This window comes from Belonocnema kinseyi, chromosome 2 (assembly GCF_010883055.1).
Source record: "Belonocnema kinseyi isolate 2016_QV_RU_SX_M_011 chromosome 2, B_treatae_v1, whole genome shotgun sequence".
NCBI lineage: Eukaryota > Metazoa > Arthropoda > Insecta > Hymenoptera > Cynipidae > Belonocnema > Belonocnema kinseyi.
Genome location: NC_046658.1, coordinates 40,616,450 through 40,627,114, shown reverse-complemented (window position 1 = coordinate 40,627,114; position 10,665 = coordinate 40,616,450). Strand labels below are relative to the sequence as shown.

General features: G+C 32.2%; 3 protein-coding genes across 5 annotated transcripts in view; 2 read left to right on the top strand and 1 right to left on the bottom strand.

Annotated features, from left to right (window-relative positions):
• The window catches only part of LOC117168496 (palmitoyltransferase ZDHHC16), an 86,900-nt gene that overhangs the window by 62,233 nt on the left and 14,002 nt on the right, over window positions 1-10,665 (top strand). The gene's annotated exons all lie outside the window — the stretch shown is intronic.
• On the bottom strand, window positions 448-4,481 carry LOC117168498 (ATP synthase subunit C lysine N-methyltransferase). Of its 3 annotated transcripts, none has more exons than XM_033354207.1 (2): window positions 4,447-4,481; window positions 448-1,082 (listed from the first exon to the last, which is right to left on the bottom strand). In XM_033354207.1, the coding sequence occupies exon 2, from the start codon at window positions 1,055-1,057 to the stop codon at window positions 458-460; it is 600 nt and encodes a 199-aa protein (XP_033210098.1). In that variant the 5' UTR covers window positions 1,058-1,082; window positions 4,447-4,481; the 3' UTR covers window positions 448-457. The 3 variants fall into 3 exon arrangements, with proteins under 3 accessions (XP_033210098.1, XP_033210097.1, XP_033210099.1); XM_033354206.1 differs by lacking the exon at window positions 4,447-4,481 and adding an exon at window positions 4,192-4,440; XM_033354208.1 differs by lacking the exon at window positions 4,447-4,481 and adding an exon at window positions 4,005-4,025.
• The window catches only part of LOC117168497 (cellular tumor antigen p53), a 9,746-nt gene continuing 6,887 nt past the window's right edge, over window positions 7,807-10,665 (top strand). Inside the window, exons 1-2 of the mRNA XM_033354205.1 lie at window positions 7,807-8,061; window positions 8,905-9,088. Coding sequence (XP_033210096.1) covers window positions 7,967-8,061; window positions 8,905-9,088 — 279 coding nt within the window. The 5' untranslated portion in view covers window positions 7,807-7,966. The remainder of the gene's footprint in view (window positions 8,062-8,904; window positions 9,089-10,665) is intronic.

The window sequence follows — 10,665 nt, the reverse complement described above, 5'->3', positions numbered from 1 at the left end:
AAATATTTCGGGTTTTCTTTATTTGACAATAACAATTTAGAGTTTAATGCTTTCTTTTTTCTCTGTAGGTAAAAGTTGCAATTCTTATTGAATTCTAATGCTCTATCGCTTATTTTATTCCTTAAAAGATTTTCTGCAAATCTTATTGGCAGTTTTTTAAAAATTATTTATAAAAACCTATTGTTTACAAAAATAAAGCTGTCATTTAACAGGTCAATCGTTTCAGAAATTGCTAACTTTTGTCATTTACGGACGCGCAACTTGCGCCTTCAAAGTAACTCTTAGGTAATCCGCCAAGAGGGCGCAGTTACCAGCGCATGTTTTTCACATTCTCTTATTCCATTATCTCGGCAATCTCCCAATTTGTCAGTTTTTTTATTTTTGTTTTCTTTAAACTTACATATTTTGGACAACAGAAGAAAAAAGGATCTACCAATATTCTCAAAATTAAACAAAATTACGAGTCTATATTTTCCAATGGCATTTTGTACACCCAAACTGTGTCAATTCCGTGACCAATTGTTGCCAATGGTTTTGAATTTGGTAGCGGAAATCGGCAGGCAATTATGAACGTGTTTGTTTCTAATTCGAAGCGAAATTTACTCTCGAGTTCCGTCATCATTTGGGATACTCCAAATATAACAACATTACTATAATTTGCTAAATTACATTTCCATAGATCTCCTCTAAAGAAAGAAGCGTTTGATGAAAGTCCCTGAGTGAGGGCTGTCATTTTTGAATAAGCGACTAAAAAAGGGTTCAGCTCTACACCATAGGCTCGGAAACCCGTTTTAGCTGCAGCAAGAACTATGCGACCATCTCCGCTCCCAAGATCGATGAGCGTTCCTTTTCGTCCTGATAATGCGTTTATTATATTGTCCACTTGTTTCGTCGTCGCTGGTACATACGGAAGACATACTTTCCGCAAAGCTGGACTGACAAAGGGTATACATATTACACTTAAAACTGTTGCCAAACCTCCTGTGACCGACACGAAGAACAGCCCCCATTTTGAAGACTTGGTGTGATTAGCATTACTTGTAAGTTCACATGACATTTTCTGTTGAATGTATAATCGTTACCTGAAAGTAACATTTATTTTTGATTAAGCGAAACGAGTGGATTAAGACAAATATAGAGTAAAAATATTTAATTATCAGATAACGAATTCAAATTTTGTCGGCAACAATATCAAACAACATTATTACTCATATTTCACTGATATTGAGAAAGTATTTAAACTACCTAGTTTTATAAATAGTCGAATCAGCCTATGTTGAAAGTATTTGAATGAATGAGTCAAGAAATATTTGGCTTAACATTTTAAGATTTTGGTTAGCTAAATGAACATTCTAAAACCTTGAGTGCAACTCTTTTCAAAATTTAGCAAAGGGAAGATCTAGTTCCTGCACAGATATTCATCTTTGAAGGGAAGTATTAATTTTCAAACAGTTAAAGGAGATGTACCCAAATTTTCTGTCAGTAGCGTTAATTAAAGAGTCTACGATCGGATAAATTTATATTTAAAACTCTTAACAATGTTTATAAAATGTTTCTTTGTAAACAGGATAGAAATATTTGTATTTTATTTTTATCCCAATTCTACATGGACATACGTTTAAAGACTTTCACTTTTATTTCCTTCAAAGATATTCAAGTAATTTTAGTAAATTAAAGTGGAATTTTGGTTTCAAATTATTTATGATAATATAAAGTATACTTCGAGAGCCATGCTTTAAAAGCAAAGGTTCCGAGATCTTAGTTCTCGCGGTTATACTGTGGATTCTAATTAATAAAAACAGGATCATGTTTATTCAAGAAATTTTGTATTTCATTCAATCCAAACATTTTTCGCTTAAAAATGGTGAGAAGAACAAAGTGAAAATAAAAACCAAACATATTATATCAAATTTCTCATAATTAATAACCCAACATTAAACAATATTTGAGAGCGTCTTCTTTCTGGTAAGAAGAGAAAAATATCGAAAAATTAATATTATGAGATGTGAACGAAAGAGTGAGCATTTTTTAATTTTTTTTTTAATGTGCTGATTTTCCACCGAGAAAAGTGCCCAACGAAAGAATAGGTTTATCTCCGAAAACAATTAATTTCTATTTCCTTCACGATTGATACTTGTGTTCTATTCCACGCAGGCGAACATATTTTCCACTTTTTTCATTCCTCTTAATCCGATCAGTAAACACACCTCTTCTTCTAATCTGTCCACAAAATATGTGCACTTACATAGTTTCTATTCTTCCGAGTGCAACAGAAATTTCAAAATTTCAATTTTTTGTCAAGATTATTTTTAATTCCATACGTACATGCTTTATTTTCAATTATTTTTATTCCTTCTAATATGTCCACAAAATATGTGCACATGCTTAGTTTCTATTTATTTTTGTGGAATATAAGTTTGGAAATTTTAATTTTTTGTCTGCCATAAGGGTGAAGTAATTTTAATTATAATATTTATATTGTTTAAACAAATTAGAGATTTTATTATATTCTTTGACAATACTAAAAAATTATTTCTTTTAACAAAATTATTTTATATTTACAACTGAAAATTTTTTGAATTGATTAAAAGGACTAGGTTTTGCTTCTTCAAAGTGACATTATTCTCTTTCTTTCTATTCTTTCTATTCTTTCTATTGCATTCCTTCATTTTTGAATTCTTCTCAAAACGCTTCCATTACAATTTTTTAATCCGTTTAAAAAGAATAGATTTTGCTTTTTTCTACTCTTTGGTGGAACTTTCGATCTAGGAAAATTCGTGTATTAATGGGAATTCACATACTGTTTTTTTCTGAATTCTTTGTTTCTTACCGAGTTGGGAGCGTTGGAACCAGAACCTGCCACCTCAAAACTGAATTGCCTCATTTTACTCCATAAATACTAATTTTACATTTTTTCTCAATAATCAAGACCTATTCCTGTTTTTACATAAATCTGTATTCGGAATTCAAAATTAGTTAGTTTAAATATTTGTCGTGGAAAACTTTTTTTAATGCTCGGTTTTTTTTTTATGAAAAAAACGGTTTACACAAAAAGTATTGATATTAGCCAACTTCTCCCATCGAATACAGTTTTGATTTGAGACAGTAATAGGCCACAATTATTTTAAAAAAAAGACGCCATTCTATTATTTATAGAGTAAAATGAGGCAATTTAACTTTTACGGCGGGTCCTACCCCACCGAAAAGAATCTCTGAGTATATTCTAAAAATTCTCTAGGGTCAGAGAAGCTCAGAGAAATTCTCCACAGGCGCTCAGGTAGATATATTCAAAGGTCCAGGTAGTTCTTTTAAATATTTAAAGACATTAAAATGTCCTTTCCGAAATTGAAATACGATCATAAATAACAAGCAGAGAGGCGCGCTATATCAACAGAGTAGCAGACACTCAAGGGTCCTTTGTTAAGCTTTTGCATTAAAACTTAGAAGTAGATTTTTTAAATTCCATAGTTAACAGCCTAAACATAGCAATTCGGAATCTACGGCTTTCGATGATTTCAGATATCTAACTTTTTTTTAAATGCTTAAAATTGGAATTAATACAACGTTTCTCGTAAATGAAATGAGATACGCCAAAAAAGACAACATTTTTTAATCCAACTAGAAAATTCTATATTGGTATATAAGTTATAATGATAAATAAGTGTGATGACAAAATTCATCAATTAAAAAAAAGTGTTAATAATTTGAAGAGAAATTTAAAAAAGAAGAGTCGGGTTAGCGACGGCCAACTGCTGTAAATAATTTTGCCCGCCCGGTACGTGACGAATACAAAAGGAAAATTACCGTGGCACCGCTCTTAAAAGGACCTCTAAAAAGACCTTGAAAAGGACCCAAATCTCTCAGACTATATTGTTTCAAATCGACACTGCTTATAGTCTCAAATGGGCCAGGCTATTTCGCTAGAGAAAACTCAGAGATTTCTTTCGTTAGGGTAGTTTCAAAGCCCTTAAATAAGGATTAAAAATGGTAATGCCTCTCAACACCTGATTTTTTCTCCCTTTTCTACTACCACAGGTTCACAGGGGGTACACAACAAGACGTCCGTGAGGATAGCACATTTAAAAAAAGTATGTTTTTGATGTGGAATGGTCGAAATTGTTTGGAAACAATTTTTTATCGTTTGTATATGAAAATCCAAAAAGTTTCGGCTTTCCAAAAATGGCGTGGTACCTTCACACTTGCACTGCTATTTCAATGCTTTCCCAAAATTCCTTGATGAATAGTTTGGATATAAATTGTTATCGTTGGGACGTGAAAATCCAAAAAGTTATGAATTAAACAAAAAACTAGTTTCACTACAAATTACAAATTTAAAAACTTTTTCTTTTCCGAGCAAATTAAAATTGTTTGGATTGTTTTGGAAATCCATAATTAAATCTGAATAATTATAAACAACAGGGTAAAACTAAATTTGTTTAAACAGACCTTCTTAACCTGCCAAGTTACCGCATATAGGGTTGTAAAATTTCATGAAACTTTGATTCAATGAAAAGTTTCATGAAACTTGCATGGTCTCGTGAAACATTGCAATGTTTCAAAGATGGTGGCGGGAAAATTCAAACCGCATATAATAAAAAGACTATATAAAATTTCAAAAAAAGTTTAAACTTGCGGCGAAGTGGCATACGATACGAGTAACAAGTACCTCACCTGATCTGATTTCCGCGCATGCGCATATAGAAGGTCTCTCCTTTCCCCCACAATGTTTCATGAAACGATGAAACTTTGACTGTGAAACATTTGAAAGTTTCAAGTGAAAGTTTCAATGTTACAATGAAACGTTTCATTGCTCCCAACCATGACCGCATGACCCATGCATATACATATATGTAATACTCTTCCAGGCGGTTGGCCTCTCACAATCAGAGATGGGTTGTTACATGTCACTGGAGGTTTTCTACGTATAATACATAAACCACGTAATATACGTAGAAAATTGTAGAAAACTATGTATAATACATATCAAAGATAGCGAACGTTATTTACTTGGACGGGACTGCATTTGACAGATTGAATAATTGACATAACCTCTTATAAAGCTGTTCAATCGATTTGATTTTAATTTTAAGAGTAAAAATATTAAGAAGTGTAAAAAAACGTTGCGGATTATGAAGGACAATAAACACGTATATTATTATGATTTTTGAAATAATTTGTTTAGGTATGTCATAAATAATGACGAACACTGAATTAATTTCTCAATATTAGTTATTTCTATAACGCGATTGGGTATTTTTAGAATTAGGAATTTAAAAATCCCGCCGATATAGTCACGTGATCAAATTTAAAATACATTTGTAGAAAACGAAGGATGCAATACACGTAGTAACATACATGTCGAAGACCATTTAATATACGTGATGCATTATACGTATTCATCCCTGTAGTTACGTTTTCAAGATAGCCGACTTGCAACACCAGTGTCGTCAGTGCTGACAAGTACATAACATCATTTTCGAAATATAATTGTGACGAATTCTATAAAATGCGTTATAGTAATTGAAAATAATAATTATGCCTGGGCTGGCAAAAAAACCTAACATTATAATGAAATTCCGTGCGAGGATTTTTTTTCGAACAAAAGAAAGGTCAGCTAACTCTTGCGAGGTGTCGTTTGATTCTTTCGATAATAATTATTATGGATCATATTGCATAATATTATGTATGTAATTAAGTAGTGTCGTCCTAATTATAACCTCAAACTGCTTTAACATTGATTCAAATTCGATGAATTTTTAAATATTGGTATTTGCTACGAGATTAACAAGACGAATAAAATAAAATAAATAATATATCACGAATCGATAAACATAAAACTCTGAAAAATTATCCAGAATTTTAGATTCTGCAGCATTGTGAATTTCACTATCACAATGATGCACAAAGCAGCAATTTTTCCTTTCTCGACTTTTATGAGTTTGTAGGACAATTGGTCCCACATTGTTCATTTAGACCACCTCGATACATGTTTTTACTATTTATTGTAATGAAAAGTTGTGGTGCTGACGTATTATACGTGAAAAATGTATTATAGGTAAAAAAACCTGTAAAAATGTAATAAAGATGGTGGACTCGGATAGAACATATTATAAACTGACTTTTTTAAATTATACTTATGTGTACCGAGTTACATTGTTGTTGTTTATCAGAACTTCATTTGACATGAAAATATCATCAAGAATATCAAAACCGACATCATTCATTTTAGAATTATTATTTTGACTGCTTTCATCTAATTGCACCAGGTTTTCTTCTAATGCGTTCATAATTATAACGCACTTTTTTCTGAAAAAAAGTTTTGAAATGAACGAAAATCCTTGAATGATTTGTTTGCTTATTTTTAAGATATTTGCAGTTTGGATGGTTTGAAAATTTACCTGTGGTTTCTTAACCTTTCTTTAGCCGTATTCGATAATACGAGGTTGTATCCCTGACAAAACACAAAATTTTTACCATTTTTTTTTTAACGAAGGATAATTCTTACCAACATGGATTCCTCGGCCTGCCGCTTCTATTCATCGTCGAAGTTGTAGAATAATACATTTTTGTTTATTCACTTTAAATTTCATGCATGCAACATAATATCGCATACCTCTACCGGCGCTGTTTTAAAGTTATAGAACGAAATGTGATAATGTCAACACCATCTTGAAAACGTATATTACGTTTCAAAAAAAACTGAGGACGTAATAGACGTACGTAAATTACGTCAAAAACCTCATGCAATATACCTAAGGTATATTACGTGCATAACCCTGGACAGAGGTAGAAATGCACCTTTACGTACAGTTAGCGCAAGCAATGATGCCAATGTTGGCACCCTGTCCTACTGCGCTTGCGTTGGGGCTGAACGCTGGTTAGTCACACTGGGCGCGCGATTCAAAATTACATTAAAAAGGAATTCTTGTAATTTAAATAAATAAGGATTAAAATATGCACATGAATGTATACAAATTGTATAACTTTTGATTTCAGATAAGAAACAAGTTTATAACACATATATTTGATAAATAACAGTTTATTTTTATTGAATTTTAAAGACTGTCTTATAGTTCACAAAACATTTTTTAATAGATACATTTTTTGAATTACCATATAATATTTTAGCAGCTCAATATATAGAAGTTAATTGCAGAACATAATAATAATACAATTTGAATTTTTCTAAAAAAGAAAATCAGCTCAGAATATTGCTCTTTTCGAGTGAGACGTGGCAAAACGACGCTTATAAACTGTTATTTACATGATATATGTGTTATAATTTTGTTTTTCTGAAATCAAAAGTTACACAATTTGTATATATTCTTATACATATTTGAATAATTATTTACTTACATTACAAGAAAAGTTCTTAAAAGTAATTTTTAATCGCGCGCTAAGTGCGGTTAACTAGCGCGCAGACCTAACGCAAGCGCAGTAGCACAGGGTGCCAATGTTAGGTATTTCACTTCAATCAACAGCTAACTTCATTTCGTAGATTGCTCAGGGGAAAACAAGGGAGGAAATGCGTGGGATTCAGTTCAATTTTGCCCCATTTTGCCAATATCTTCGTAAAAGCTCATTTTTTCTATATAAGTATGTTTGAAAAATAGTTTTTATTTTTTAATTACTATTTAATGAAATGAAAAAAAGATAATAATTATTATTAATTACCAAGATATTATAGAAATAAAGTGTTGTTCTGTGCATTTGATCCATTGTTTTCCCCTCAGCTTCTAACGAATTGAAGTTAGCTGATGGTGGAAGTGAAAATACCTAATTGGCATCATTAAGCGCAAGCGCAGTACCTCTCCATGGCAAAGTTGGCGCTTTTGTGTTTCTTTCAGCGTCTTGATGAGAAGAGTCTTGCATCTTGATCTTGCTATCGCTCGATCTTTCTGAAGAACGTGAGAGCGTAGTATGAGTGGATTTTTACCTGTTTCCTCGCCGTTTTATTTCTTCGCAAATGTGTTCAATGGCTCAGCATGGCAATGTTCTATCAGACTCCCAGGAGTCCGTACTTTTTGATCCTTTAATTATGGATCATCTTCAAAATGAAGTGTAAGTATTTATACATAACCATTTCGCTGAATTTATTGCGTCAGAAAATCGTGATTCTTTTTCTAAATTATTGGTTCAAAGGTACGCAAAGAAATTAGAATTAACTATTAACTATCTTCTGATATTAACAAGAAGTGCATGTTCTGTGTATCAAATAAAAGATGCTTTCGTTCACCAAACGTTTGATAAAAACCGGTATTTAAAGACGCCATTTCCTTTTGCGGTGTTGATACATAACTTAAATTTTTTTGGGTTCATGATAGTTTTAAAGTAGCCAATTGATTACTTTTTGCTTATGACAATATTTTTTAGGCTTATTATTTTCATTCATTCGAAATTGAATTTTTTATATGCTAAAATTTCAAATTTGTTCGGTTTAAAAATTTGTTTAATTTACTGTTGGTAAACTTGTGTTTCCAATCATTATAAAATATTTCAGAAATACGCATTTGTGAAATATAACGAGCAGCGAAACAGCATTTGAAGTAAATACTATGTACAGATAGTGATATTTTTAAAAATAATTGACAACAAGTTTTCCGATAGAAAAGTAACAATAAATGTAGTAGAGAGAAAACTTATTGTATTAGCTTCAGTTTTAAACTTTATAATAATTTATTTTTCAGATCATCCAGTTTTTAAGGCGATTATCTCTAGAGTCGAGTTTTTCTAACACTAATTAGCTTATTAATTTGCCCTATTTTCGATATGTTTAGCTCATAATCGGTAAATAGACCCATATTGGTGTTGATTTACAAGACATATAGTTAGACTATTACCTTGGAATGATTTCGTTTAATTCAGCAACATAGAACTGGTATTTATGTACAAATAACTTTTCAGTGGGATCGATTTTCTAGAAGAAACGATTTTAGAAGAGGAAAAAAAGTACGATATAAATGCGTACTCTTATATGCAGTATCAAGTACTCCCGGGACCCAACCCCATCCCTTCACGGGAAGAGCTTCCTGGACCCTACAACTTTCAACTGATGTTAAATACTCAGGGTTCCTCAAAAAACTGGATTGTGAGTAAACTCTTACGAAGATTTATCGTGATTAATTATTGTGCTGTCAACTATAAATTTATAGTAGATACTTAAAGCTGTTTTTCATACCAGGTTTATTTATGACATCAATTTAGTAAATTACTTTTTTTTTTTCAAAAATTAATTTTCAAAATGAAAGGGTGCATAAAAATGTTACATTTATGTGAATTATAAAACCAAGGAAAATTCCAATCTATTACCATTTATAATCAAATACAATTAAATCTGACGTGTTCAATTGCCTGTTGCTGGTCGCTCGGCAGCCGACTGCTCGCAACTTCGGGTTTTCCGCGATTTGTCGGATCAGGCCCTAAACGCGTCTCCGTCAGTGGCAATAACATACCTCATGTAATTTTTCTCTATCAAGCACTTCTACATTCCGTCAGTTTAAATCACACAGAAAAAGGGTACATTCGCTGTTAATTGTAAATTCACAGTCTCATGTAAATGCAATGCTCTCTGTATCTTTACGACGTATTATATAGGTCAAATATTTTCCAGTGTAGTACGCTTTAATTTTACACGTCGAATGTCAAAGTACCACAATTGTGGTTTTATCAATGTTCATTTCAGTTTCATTATAGTACACTTTAAATTGTTATTGAGGTTTCGCTAATTTACTAATTTATTCACAGTCAAATTCTGATAGTCCGATAGGTAAAATTCCGGTCGAATAGAATTTTCAAACATAACTTTTCTTTTACAGTGTTTCCATCTCTTTCTTTCTGTTATTTTCATTGCCTTACGAATCAGTATTTTTTAAATATATTTTACTCACAGTACATAATAAGGTAATCCCTCGGTAATTATTACAGTCGCCTTTATCTCCCTTCACTTTGTATATTGGTACGATACACACTTTTTCCATATATCTGGAAAATTTCCCTTCTCGATACATTTGATAAATTTGCACAACCTGTGATGTAGGTACTCGCCACCGCAATTAAGAATTTGAGCTTTAATACTGTCTACGCATTACCTATTTTCACTTCGCAGTTACGTTGTCCTATGAGCGAAAGTAACGTTAATATGAAATAATCGTTTTTCTACTGAAATAGCTCAAAATATTGCTATTTTCAAGTATGATAAAAAGTTATCAACTAACTTGAAATTGCTTTTTTGATTTGACTGTGAGAAATTTGAAGTACATCAAACCTTCGCTTTCAGTGCAGTGTCTTCAGTTGCCTGCTAATAGCCTTGAGCCTTGGCCACATTTCTGAAGGATTCAAACGTAAACGGCCAGTTTCGCCTGAACTGTTTCCAACTAGAATGCATAATATTGCGCAATATATTCGACTGAGTGATTGCGCACTGCGGCCCTTCCGAGGTGAGAGTCGCAGCCGCCTCTCACCCTGCGCGTTAAGAACACTTATAACATTTTTATTAACCTTGATTTCTTTATCCTATCCTTCTGTTATGCCGAAAGTAGTCAAGTTGGTTTTTTTAAAAATGAATCATACCGAATCACTCGGTATGGCGACTTTATTCAATGGTAAATTACAGATGTAACTTATGAGACTGAAGAATATGGACTGTCTCAAAGAATAGAGCGAGCC